This window comes from Cyprinus carpio, chromosome B9 (genome assembly GCF_018340385.1).
Source record: "Cyprinus carpio isolate SPL01 chromosome B9, ASM1834038v1, whole genome shotgun sequence".
Classification (NCBI taxonomy): Eukaryota; Metazoa; Chordata; class Actinopteri; order Cypriniformes; family Cyprinidae; genus Cyprinus; species Cyprinus carpio.
In genome coordinates this window covers 6,962,076-6,976,058 of record NC_056605.1, presented here as the reverse complement: position 1 = coordinate 6,976,058, position 13,983 = coordinate 6,962,076, and the positions used below count along the sequence as shown (strand labels likewise).

Genomic DNA, 13,983 nt, shown 5'->3' with positions numbered 1-13,983 from the left:
AGGGTGAGTAATTAATTACAGAACTGTAATTTTGGGGTGATTTATCCCTTTAAAAATATTTAACGCAGTTAACGCAGGGGCGGGGCTAGAGTTGACAGGCCATATGTCAGTAAAGCAAATTTTCCTGTCCTGTCAGCTGTAATGCTGTGCTTGTAGCATGTCGTCTTCAATTGCATAAATTTGGCGGCGTGCACTGTAGCCTGTATCATTTCATGTTAAACCGCAAATGATACTACAAGCATGCGTGTCAGATCCGAATCACATTTGCAGCGGCAACTCTTAAGGTAATAGCCACCTTATAAACCTGCTGTGATATAATCGTGATTAATTTTAGACAGATGTGTGATTAATTAGTTAAAGGGGTCATATGATTTTGCTAAAAAGAACATTATTTTGTGTATTTGGTGTAATGCAATGTGTTTATGTGGTTTAAGGTTAAAAAAACACATTATTTCCCATATAATGTACATTATTGTTGCTCCTCTATGCCCCGCCTTTCTGAAACACATAAATTTTTACAAAGCTCATTGTTCTAAAAAAAGCGAGGTGGACGCTGATTGGCCAGCTATCCAGTGCATTGTGATTGGCAGAATGCCTCAAGTGTGTGACAGAAATGTTACGCCCCTTAACATACTGTGGTGCCGTCTCCCAGCACGATGAGACAAAACCAATAAAACCCATTATAAACTATGCATTAGTTGCATCCAGGGGGGGCAAAATTACTGATTATAATGACTTGTACTGTCTTTTTACACATTGCGTTGCACTTCTAGTTGTGTCCTCTTTTGGAAGGCCAAACAAAGTAGTTTCGCTTTAACAAAGAAACACACAGCATCTTCACAACATGGCAGCTCTGGCAACAGTGGGAATCAAAGCTACGCCTTCTTTCTTTGCGTGAACATTTGGGCGGCTTTATGCAAATCTTCCCACATCGTGACGTAGACATGTGGGGGCGTGTTAGAATGAACCGTTTTAGGAGGGTGTGGTATCTCTTTGGGTTTGAGACTTTAGTCTTTGCAACTTTACAGATCTTCTTTGTGCACCAAGTGCTTGTAACACTCCAAAGAGTGTTTAAATTGCTTCATATGACCCCTTTAACTAAACACTAATTTATATATTTCTATGTGTCATAAGAACTAACTTGATCAAACCTCTGTACTGCATGCATTAAACATTTTTTAAATACTGTAAAAATCTAGTTTTCAACACTATTTTTCACAAGGAAGAATGAAATTGAGTTGCTTTCACTTTCTTTATGTGAGCGAGTATAGCAATGTGTAGTATACTAAAAAGATGTTTTATTGAATAAAAGTGATAACTGGAGTATTTAGAGGAAAGTACTATTTCAGTTTTTCTACTTAAATTTGAACATTTAAGTTAATATTACTCTCAGTTTCTTTATAATTTACTAGTAATTGCTTAATAAACTGTTTAAACACCAACATATTTTCTTGAACATAAACAACGCTGATTACATTCTGGGCTACTCTCCAAAATGGCGTAAGATGGTAACTCAGGGAGAGGAATGGTTGAATAAATTATGTTGTTATTGTTTTCTTTGCACACAAAAAGTCTTGTAACTTTGAAAAATTATGACTGAACCACTGATGTCATATGGACTATTTTACTGATGGCCTTGTTACGTTTCTGGACCTGTAAACATTGCAGTTGCGTTGCTGTCTACGGAAGGTCAGAGAGCTCTCAGAATTAATCCAGAATATCTTAATTTGTGTTCTGAAAATGACTTAAGGTCTTCCGTGTTTTGAACGACATGAGGGTGAGCAATTAATGACAGAATTTACATTTTTGGATGAACGCTAACCCTTCAATCAAAACATTTCAATTGAATCACAGAAATGAACCAAACCTACCTGTTCTTTATGCTATTGTAATACTTTTGATGGACGTTAAACAAGCTTACAATCATTGCGATTTTCATGATGATGCTTAATTTTATATCAAATCATTATATTATTACACTGAAAAAATTGGTGTAGAAACGATATTAATTTGGAAATTACTTGTAAATTTTCAAATCATTACAAAGAAATGGCAAGTAACACTGAATTTTGAAGTAGAAAGACTGAAAAGTATTGTTTTTGTAAAACATTCTCCAATTATCTGTTTTATTTATAACTTTGAAAAAAAAGTTTTTACAGTCTACTTATGATGAAATTTAGTTTGTAAAATTTATACTTACATAGGCAATGATCTTAAAACTAGCGAATCTCATTTTAACTGTAACCAGCATTTCCTGTAAGCTAATATTATCTATCTCTTACAGGTGACAGTGATGGGACTTGTGGGTAAATTGTATATAGTATGACTCAAGCACCGTTGTACGGACAACCGACTTTCATATTCTAAAGACAACCTTAAGGCCCCTCAGCGTTTTATTAAGCTGAGGTCTTGCACCATGGTTTGCCACTTGTTAAAGCAAGACACCAATTGTTGGCCACAGAGCGGAATAGCTGATACAGCGCAGGTTTAATTTACACATCACTGTGTGTCTGCGATGTGTATGATTGATATTACCACAGAGCACAGCGTTATTGTCACCCACTTTGCTGACACAGGCACTGAAGTATATATCCTCACTGAAGTCTATGTGCTCATAAAGAACAGGCGTAGGCGCTAAAGATATTGAATTTTCAAACACCACAGAGCTGCAATTTATAAATGCCATGCTTATGGTCATTTCTATGCATTAAGTGTTTGTTGAATCAATTCATGAACCCATTTTGGTATTGAATGTTAAGAAATGGCATAGTTTGTACACCAAGAGCTTAACGAGTTTCAGATGATCAAAGTACATTCTTTTAATTCCTTCAGACTGATGTGATCATTTGAAATGTCCCTTCCTATTTCAGGCTCATATATTAGACTTTATTGTCCGTTCCTCATCTATTAGGCTTGTTTGTATTCTCCCATTGTACAGGTATTAAAGGAAGATCTCCTTTCCTTGCCTTGCACAGTTATGGTTTTGTTTAAGGTTGTTCTTCCAAGAGCTTATGTCCATTGGTTCCTTTCTCAGTATGAGGCTGAATGTGCTGTTATCGAATGAACTGAAATGTCAGTGGAGTCTGGGGAAGAAAACAGCAGAAGTCCTCTTTGTTGAATCACAGTATTTTTGTAGCATAGTTCGCAGGGCTGCTTTCTAAGGCTGTTTTTTTTTTTTTTTTTTTTTTTTTTAAGCAAGATTCTGTTATTTAAGCGTAGTGTATATTAGAGCTGGGTTGAAAATATCAATTCCTTTGTTAATCGATTCTTATTTTGATGAACCGATCCCAAGAAATGATTTATGCATTTTTCAGTTGAACAAAACATCGCAAAGCATTATTTGTAACACAACTTCCTTCCAATAAATTACATTAAGCTTTGTGCTTTGTTACTTTTTATAAGAAACAAAGTCTCACCTTTCAAATTCTGTCAGTGTTATGAAATTAAACAATAAATGCGACCTGTGCTGGCAAAATGAGTCACAAAGAGCATTTTTTTTAAAAATAGTTTTAAAATAGTATTAATAATCACAATATAGCTGTTTTTTATTTTATCTTTGTTATTATAAATTAGAACAAATGCAAAAAAGCAGTAGAACGAATATAAAGAAACAAATAATGCATAAATAACATTTTCCATTTTACATCTAAACGAAGGCATTCAAGTAAGAAAAACAATTAATCAAATGTAAAAATCCCTTTAGTGTGTTCATTACAAATGAATTAATAAAACTACAAAAGCAGTTCAATCAAGAATAGCGAGTGATTCCCTCTTTTCTTTTATTTTTTGATTAACATTAATGAGACAGACACGCATATGTATTAAGACCTACTGTAATGCACGGATCTAATAGAATGTTACACATCAGATGTTTTTCTCCAACAGTTCCCCAAACGTTCACTTAAGACATAACAGATTATGTTATGTGAACACTTAAATACTGCAATTCTCTGTGTGTATAGTTTTTGCCTTTTATCGCTGTATATTTAAGCACCTTTTATGTGGGCGCTTTGGATGAGAGTCAGCGTGAGAAGCGAGTGGAGAAAAGGTACTCCCTTCAGAAAAAATACATGCACAAATAAAGATATTTATAGATGTTTAATTACTATTTGGAGCGTTGGGATCACTAGTCGAGGGCTTAATGAACTTATATTTGTGAACCTCAAATTCGACTAAATTCAAAATTTTTCACTTTTTTTTTTGCCTGTCACAATGTTAGCCCACACACATTCAGACTTATTTGGCCAGCACGATTCACAAATATTGTTTTGGTGCTCTTTAAAGTATCATGACAGATCGCTGTGACCGCTTCATGAACGATCATCTCTTCCTCTTTACTACTGGTTATAGCACAAAATAAACATGAAAGAACATCAGAATAGATGTTGACAAAACATTTCAAATGACTGAAATGTATCATGTGACATGTAATCACTCATTGAGTGTTTCAACCGTGTAAAGACGTCAATTAAACAGCTTGTAAACAGTGTCACATAATGTTACATTTTGCCTCAGAAAGCCATTCAGTGTCCATAAACTTGTTTGTCAGCTAGAAAAAACAACTCTAGAAATGCACTGTATATTACCTAACCTTTTGTTTTCGTAATTTAGTGCATGTCAGAATAAGTCAGTAATGAAAATAAGTTCTCATCACAGCCACTGCTGAAACAATTTTATAAAAAATTTGTTTGTCCAAGAATGTTTGTCCAACTCAGTTTTTTTATTTTCGATTTTAGGCTAAATGAAAACAAACTAATTTGCTCTTTGCTCCCAAGGAAAACTCAATAGAAAGACCATGTTTTCTTGTCTTCATTCTGAATTCAGTTGAGGATTTGGGTAAAATATATTTTTTCGAATAGAATTCCCTTTGCATGCTGTTGTAGATTTGCTCCCCACTGTAATGTACTATTGGAAACTGGCGTCATTTATATAGTTTGAATATTAGAGGCAGAGGTTTTTCTAGGGCTCTAGGCTAAAAGACTAATACAATAGAAAATAGTAGGGATGCACCGAATATTCGGCCACTGAAAATTTTCGGCCGAAATTGGCCCAAAAGTGCATTTTCGGTTTTCGGCCAAAAGACTTTTATACCGAAACAATACGGCCGAAATGTTGTGATGACGCAAACAGAAACCGCGACCTGCATGTGTACCTGCATAGCGCAGACCACGAGCTCCCCGCGACATTCACTTCACACCAGTGGGTCTTATTAGAGAACATTCTCTCTCTTCTTGCCCCCTTTGAGCAGCTAACTAAAGAGATCAGCTTCTCTGATGCATCTGTAGCGGACGTTATTCCTTTAATCGCAGCACTAAAGCGTCTCCTAAGCAAAGAGGTTGAGACGGACCACGGAGTGAAAACAAAGAAAAGTACACTCTTAAAGTCTGTCAGCACACGTTTCAATGAGATCTATTCAGATCCTCTGCACTTCATCGCGACTGTACTTGATCCGCGTTATAAAGACCATTACTTGGATGCGGAAATAAAGCAGCGCGCACGAGAAATGATCCAGGCCGCGATGGATGCGGAGAACCCGCGTGGAGACGGAGCAGCGCCCAGCGCAGGAGAAGGAGATCAGAGCGCAGAAAAAAACGACTGAGATGAGGGGCATGCACCCTCGTTGTCTGATATGTTCAGTGAAATCCTGCAAGAGAGTGCCTCAAATAATAATTATACGTAGGCTATTCTGTTCTTAGGCTACTATATATGTGACAGAAAAATATCAGATTGTAGCCATATTTCTGCTAGATATTTTTTTTTAATTTGATAAAATTGTTTATTTATCCCCTGGCCCTATTTAAACACATTCTCTCAAATCTTTTTCAAATTTCAGGTAGATGACAAGCTCAACCGCTTAACAGTGGGGTCAAGTTAAACATTTTTAGTTTGAATTTTATTTTATATGTGCATTGTTACAATGTGCTAAATAAATATTTGCATAATTTGTAATTGATTTATTCTTTGAAACTTTAATATTAATTTATGCAATTGCAATGCCTTGATTTTAGTAAAGTTAGTACACAGTCATAACCATAAATGCAATGGTACTAATAATTGGCAAAATTTATTTTGGTGTTTCGGTTTTCGGCTTTGGTTTCCTCTTTTTCGGTTTCGGCCAAGAATTTTCATTTCGGTGCATCCCTAGAAAATAGCAGGCAGAACTTTCTGTGTTTACTGAATAGAAGTCTTTTTCCTCTTTTAAGCTTCACATTGATTTTACTGCCAAAGTGGGGCATTGCAAATCCAGGACATTGAATTGGAGAGTAAAGTCAGAGGCAGTCATGTAGTCTATCATTCTCTTCTATCAGCAGCCAGCACGCTGACTGACGAAGACAAGATTTCAGAAGAAAAAATGAGACATCCTCTCAAATCAAAAGCTGTCTGTTTGACTGTTTGTCGGGTAACACCTTAACCAAGCTGTTTATGCTTTGCAGCAGTGCTAGTAAATCACAGGAAGTGTACTGAGCTGCTTGGCTTGGCTCAAATGTGTGGCTTCCTAATGACTTTAGATGTCTGACGTCACTGTGCCAAACACAGGGGGGTAGATTTCTCTTTGGTGTCCACCTAAAAATGAATGACCTTCCCTGCATTACATCATCCTTTATTATGGGCTAATAGACAAATAAGAAGACAAATGGATGAGTAAAGCCTGTCCTGGGAAGGATTGATGAATCGGACAATGAAACTTTAGATACATTGTAGGGCTGGACAATATGATGGAATATACTGTGCAACGTTTGACATTTTGACACTGTTTATGTGATTGTGGATGTATCCATGCACTTATTAGTAATGCTTTGCTTTACTTACAGGTGGCATATGAAGTAGCATATCAACATGGGTGTTATTCAGAATTTGAAGCCAAAATTACATTGTCTGTGACAAAATGATGCACTGAAATGAAATCGAACTGATGTGCGGTTACAGACGTGTGTATATTAGGTATTTTACAATGTAAAGGCCTTTTCACACTGAACACGAAAATCGTGAAATGTGCGCAAAAAATCAATTAAAGACATTAAACAGATGATGAACACTATTAACAGCAATTATTATATGATGCAATAAACTTATAGCAAAATTTGGTAGTTCTCTATGTTGTTTCAGGACAGTATATTTGAATATACATGACAGTATATTTTCTGTATTGTTTTGTATTCAGCTCATGGTATTTTTATAACAATAAAGGATGTTTATGACAAATTATAAGCAGTGTAGCCAACCCTCTACGGACACCGTGGCAATTGAATAGCCATTAGCTAAACAATTTTTCAGTTTACTCGCCAGGCTGAAATACTATACTAAATATATATAAAACAAATGGCACAGCTTTTTAAATATCTGAAAGTACACTTAACATCAGTCAGTCAAGAAGTCAAGCATTATAATATGATAATCAAGTTTTATTTAATAATATAAGTTTAGTAATTAAAACTTGGTAACCATATATGTTTGGTAACCAACCATGTAGCAACCACCTTGGTAACCATGAATGCAAATTAGTAATTTTAATTGAACTTAGGACTGGTGGTGGTGCATTTTTTTTGGTCATTGTAAAAAATGTGGGAAAACGCTAACAATAATACTGATAAGATGATAATAATATTAATAATTATTGTTATTATTATTACTATTATTATTATTATACAAATTCTACTAATAAGAACAATATAAAACGCACCAAGGATTAACAGCTACTGGATTCATCAATATTGATCAGGTTGTGTGCGTTCTGTTTAAATGTTTCTGTATTTGATTTGAAACAAATTTACAAAAACAGTTTTAATCATCTGAGGGCACAAAATGTTAACAATTTAATCTTTTAAAATGTAAGCAAATAAAAATGTGATAATGAACAATGATAGTGAATGTGTGTGTTTCTATGTTTTATTTTGTGTGTATGTAGAGTAGACCTACAAACAGTAACGCCTCTAGTTGCCCTAGGGCTGTGCGATAAGGGGAAAATATCTAATTGCGATTTGTATTTTTTTGACACATTGTGGTTGCGATTTTGATTTGCGATTTTAAATTTGCAAAGTCAAGCTTCAGCTCAATATTGTCAATAATGTGCAGCACAGTATGAGTATCATTACCCTGCTGAAAAAAAAAAATCACACAAATTCTTACAGTTTCCATTAAACCATTATTGGTTTACCAGTATGGCGGCGCGGCGGCTTCACTTTCATGAAGTCATGAGCAATCCAGTTCTCTATTATAGATCAGTGATTGTGACGCAGCTCTTGCAAATTACCTGTTTTGTTCATTGTCTGTCATTTCGAATCTTTGCCTAACTATCGATCTGACCCTGTATATTGCAGCCACATCGCAGGCTTTTGCGATTAGCAAATCGCAACGTCTCAAATCACGATTGTGATTCGATTTTGATTAATCGCACAGCCCTACAAGGTTCCCCAAAGCCTCTAGTTCTACACGCATCATAACCTACTGTCTCTTATCACAGTCTTTCTCCCTGCTCCTTCCCTGTGTATCACTCCTAATTCTGTACATCTTTTTGTCGTCTGGCAGACAGAGACTCTGGATGGGGCCTTTCCAGTGCCTGACATCAAACTCCACAGCAACCCCTCTGTGTTCAACGTCTACTGTAATGTACGGCATTGCGTGCTGGACTGGCAGCAGAAGGAGGCCGCGTTGGCCTTGGCCTCCCGCAACTCTGTGCAGAGTGGGGACTCCGACAGTGAGGAGGAGGAGGAGTACCGCGAACCCGCTGTCAAACTGCCCAAGGTCAGTCCACAACATTAATGCATATATGAAGCCCAGTCATGTGATTAAATAATTTTGCTGCCAACCTTTAGGATCAGTTTGTAGGCTTTCTTGGAGTGTTGAACACTCATTTGAGATTCTTTAATCTTGCTAGGCAGCTTAATACATTGTAAAATATTATTGTAACTTTAAAGGTAAAAAAAAAAAAAAATTGAGGCAAGTATCTGCCGATACGATTACCGATCTTTTTAAAGCCTTCTTTTTATCATGTAGAATGAATTATAGTGATGATCCAATCAAAATTTTCAGACATTTATTCAGGGGCTGGATTTCTTTTTTGATGAATTCCCCTCTTAGGAGACTCTTGTGAGAGGGGATTTTTTTCAACAAAATGTTGATGACCTAAGATCAGGATCTAGACATGAATATGCAGATTGGTCTCGTGTTATACCCTGATTAATATTATTTTAAGATGTGTAAATTGTGTCAGGGTGTTATGATTCACTGTTGAAGATGCTTTTATATTTATTCAAGGACAGGCAGTTTATTGATAGTTGAGCATCTGTTATATCATTTCTGAAGTCTGAAGCTTGTGGGACATTACGCAGGATCATTTGTTATCTCTCTCGGACGTCCTATGGACAAAGCAGAAATTCCTTTTTTAGATGATGACCTTGAAAGAGGAACCAGGTCTCTTGTTATGACAGCCCAACACAGTGTCTTATAACAAGAAGGAAGCACTTTCAGGAATGAACCGTTTCTCAAAGAAACCCAAAGATTCCATCATTAAAATATCTCTGTTAATGATCACGGCTGTAATGAGGTCACTGAGGAATGCTACACAGCAAGATCTGTATCTTAACAACATTTAGATAAAAGAGGCATAGTCAAACTAACGTGCATGCTCATATGACCTGAATGTTCTACATGCTGGTGCTCACATAAACCCATTAGGTGAAACGGCAACACTGCATTCAAAGTCTGTTTGTATTAACAAACACAGTATTCTTTTTCTGTTAAAGTAAGCACTACTGTTCTCGGCACAACTCTGTTGCTATAGTGATAGATTTTTCCACACTCACTGATTTCAGATATTTCTGTTGCATGATGGTGGTTTTATACTGAATAAGCCAAAATATATATATATTTTTTTGTGCTGGAATAAGTATAACTTGACTTAGTGTGCTTGCAGAGTGAGAAAATAGAGTGTGACGGGAAGAGATAAGATAAAAAAGAGAAATTAAGCTTGAACAATTACATATTACCCTTTCATGACTGACCTATCATGAGCTTAGTGGTTCAGTGATGTTAAATGCTTCTTCGAAAGCCATGCCATGTTTAAATTTAGAATTCCCTTTTAAATACTACATTACCCACAATCCTAAAGAGATATCCACCAATCAGAGTAGATGCTGTTACCAAGCTGCAGTTCAAATGAAAGTTTGTAATGTGTGATTCAACACTTGAGCTTGTTTGTTTGGTTCTTGGCTCTGTTTTGAATTATTGTTTTCAAATGTTTCAAATGTCAGAAAACGTCTGAGAAAATGCTCAAATTCAGTCAACCCAGTGTCTGCTATTTGTTGTTTGTTTTTGTAAAGACATTCTTGAGTATATTTTGAAAATTATTGTTGTTTTTGCATTTTAATATACATTTTATATGATTAATTTGCCTTTATCAGGTATTGGGTCATCCTACTGACAAGATATTGACATTGGCCATTAAAATGTAATTTTGGTGGATCTCTATTGTGGATTAATGTTACTTCACAGCTATGTTCCTTTGCTCCTCAGATCATTGGTATTGGGCTGTGTGGAGTGTTTGAGCTCATTAAAGAGACTCGTTTCTCGCACCCATCACTGTGCTTACGGAGCCTTCAGGCTCTTTTAGATATGCTCCAGGGACAACAGCCGGAGAGCTTTCAGACTGAACCTCCAGATGTGCTGGGTGAGATGCCTTCTTCTTTTCAAATAAAGTGATGACTTAGTCTGTATAGTTTAATCATGATACCACTGTTGGCCCTGCAGAGTCTCTCTTTCATCTTCTGCTGGAGACCACCGTGCGGAGCACAGGGATGAACGACCCCACCGGTCAGACCCTCACAGCGTTGTCCTGTGCCTGCCTCTTCAGCCTGGTGGTGGCCTGGGGAGACACTGGCAAAATCCTCCAGGCTGTGTCTGCCATCCTCACCAACAATGGCAGCCATGCATGCCAGACCATCCAGGTGAGTCAGTGTATTGAGATTGCATGTTTTAAAGTTTTGAGGAAGATGCTCCTTCCACTGACGCCACTGAACAGTTTCTAGATAGAAGTTAGTAAATATATCCTATTCCTAAACACTAGAAGATCTAACAATAAAAGTAAAATGTGGTAAAGTTTGTGCTGTTTCTGTCTGTGTGTAGCACCTACAGCTCTGCATCTCCTTTTAAAGGATCCAAACTTTTTGTTATTTTTAACAATAGTCTGATTTTTAACAGTTTAGTGGATTTCTTGCTTGGTAAGTGAGGTTGAGGTTGAGTGCATACAAAAGCTGCTGTTCATCTGAAGTCACACTCAGCCAATTACTCCTCAGTCTTCTACTATCTTAATGATATAGGTCTGTCTTATTTTTGCTTATTGAAATATTTTTAATGCTCTCTGTCAGTATCACACACTGATTTAGACATTAGAGAAGCACAGAGTTCATTTGTTGTTACCAAGGTAACTACAACCTAATTGGAGCATGAGTAACTCGCATAGCTTGTGTAAAGTGTGATATTTGAGCCGTCGCTCACTGTCAGTTTACAGTGCACACGTCCAACTTGGAGTGGTTCAGAATGAAACTGAAAACCAGGGAAATGTTGACAGGTATATCCAGATCAAGTGCTTTGCAGTATATATGGTATTAATATATTTCTTTTTTATCTGTATTGTTTTTGGTTTATGTGTGGCCACTGTTGCCAAATATGTAAATGGTTAATGCATTTACATAACATACAATGAAAATATATTTTAAAATAATGAAGACGTTTTCCACTTTGTTTACGACTAAATTGACTAAACAATATTTAATCATTTTAATTCATATTCACAAATATAATGTTACATAGTAGTAAACCTCAATATTTACTTTTTTTCTATATGAAAAAGCAACAGGAATGTCCATGAGCAAATCGCTGAATTATGAATTTGAATCGATTTATTGAAATAATTAGAAAGCTGGCAGTGTAAGACTTGAGTCAAAGTTGAAGAACAGAGAAGGGTACTTCATCCTCTGGAGAGCTGGTGCAATAAAACTAAATGTCATTATTGACTGAAGATTCATCTAAAGCAATAACATTGATATTCTAGAATATCAATAAACCTCTTCGTCATCTGTAGCATCGCTCATCAGAGTTCATTATTGCCATCGGCTGAACTCTTTGGCGGGGTCAGCGAAGACAGACACAGTGGTTTATGTTAAATAAAGATCAACATAAATATTAAACAAGGGGGAAAAAGTGTCCTGGGGATATGATGTGAAATAGCTGAAGGGAGCATGCTGTCCATCTTGTGAAGGTCAAGAAGTGCAGAGAGGGGTTTGGTAGGTCTTTATCTTAACTTCACACAGTCAAGTGAACAACCAGTCAGTAACTGCATTGTTGTAAGTCTCACAAGCCTTAAAATACAACAATAACACTGTAACACTTGTTCATTTTGAAACGTAACATCACTGAGTGAGTCATGTCAGTGTTATTCAGCCACAGAGTGAGTCATTAGACTGATTCAAACCAATGACAAATCAACCAAGTCGTTTTGATCAAGCCAGTTTTTAGCCTGCTGAAATTTTCACTGGACTCACCACATAAACGTTTTTGTTCTCGTTTTTTTTTTTTTTTTACCCATGTTGCATTGTATTTTAACAAATAAGGTTGTTGCGACGCAGAATTTTAGAAAATATTATTAAAATGTCCCAATTCTTGATTCCAGTTTCAATGCCACAACAAAAACTACAAGTCAGCTAATAAGCTCAAACATTATTAAAGACAGGTAAACAGAAAACATTCTAACAGTAGCATTCAGAGACAGTATGAAATGCAACAGAAATTGAATAAAGTTATCAAATGTAACGCAGGCTATATTAGGCTGCTGTCAGTTTAAGACCTACACTGAAAAAAACAAATTGGTGCTGGGTTACTTCGCAACAGTTTTACTCAGAAATTGCTAGGAAATGGTACAAATATAAAGACTAAAGAAGTGTACTCCAATAATCGTTATTTAAAACTTTGAAAACATTCTCTCTCTATCTCTCTCTCTTTTTTTTTTTTTAACAGTGTATTGCACGTATGTAATATACCGTCACAAATCCGATTATCACTTTTTTTAAATTTTATTTTCACATGGTATTTTTGCCATTTATGTGAATTTGACTGTTTAAGTGCAAGAAGACATGAAAAATAACTCTGTATTTGTTTGCATTCTCAAGGTGAAGAACTCTTTAAGACTATATTTTTAAGAACTGTCTGACCCAACTATATTTGTGTAACAAAAGGTTCCAACAATCCTGAACGCCCTTCAGAGGAGCGTGCAGGCAGTGCTGGTGGGAAAGATCCAGATCCAGGACTGGTTTGGGAACGGCATCAAGCGAGCCGCACTGATGAACAAATGGCTTTTAAAAGAGGTGAACATCGATGAAGATGAACGCTGTCTTCTCCAAACTGATGGTTCCTTCCTGTACCTGCTCTGTAAAGATGGCCTCTACAAAGTGGGCTCAGGGTACAGTGGCACCGTGAGGGTAAGGTCATCCTTTATTTACCTGATTGCACAGTTAAAATTATAGAAGTTCATTTTACTAAGCACTAAATAAGTAATTCAGTAATTACTAGTTGATATGCACCAGCATTTCAAAGATATTCAGAAAATATTTATATAAATAAATATTTTTATTACAGCCATTGTTTTAATGTTTCTATTTCATCAATGAATATGGAGTAGAAACATAATTATGTTATTAAAAAGGTGATCTAAAACTTTCTTATGTGCACTTTGAATGTTTATATACAACTCAAGCTTTTATTTGAGGATTTTGAGATTTGTGAAGTCGTGGATGTGGTTTGCAGTGCTGATGCAGCAGGTTGTATATCCTTGTTTGTGTGGGTGCTAATAAGAGGCTATCGATTGCAGGGCCACGTGTACAACTCCACATCACGTATCAGGAACCGTAAGGAGAAGAGGTCATGGCTGGGATTCGCCCAGGTACTGACCTCTTGTTTTATGAGCTTCTCTTGATTGTCTGTCTGCTTATA

General features: G+C 36.3%; 1 protein-coding gene across 20 annotated transcripts in view; it reads left to right on the top strand.

Moving 5' to 3' along the window:
* The window catches only part of mycbp2 (MYC binding protein 2), a 99,678-nt gene that overhangs the window by 5,738 nt on the left and 79,957 nt on the right, over nt 1-13,983 (top strand). For all 20 annotated transcript variants that reach the window (XM_042730781.1, XM_042730792.1, XM_042730773.1 and 17 more), the window contains exons 3-7: nt 8,527-8,742; nt 10,513-10,666; nt 10,747-10,943; nt 13,230-13,472; nt 13,862-13,933. In XM_042730781.1, coding sequence (XP_042586715.1) covers nt 8,527-8,742; nt 10,513-10,666; nt 10,747-10,943; nt 13,230-13,472; nt 13,862-13,933 — 882 coding nt within the window. The remainder of the gene's footprint in view (nt 1-8,526; nt 8,743-10,512; nt 10,667-10,746; nt 10,944-13,229; nt 13,473-13,861; nt 13,934-13,983) is intronic.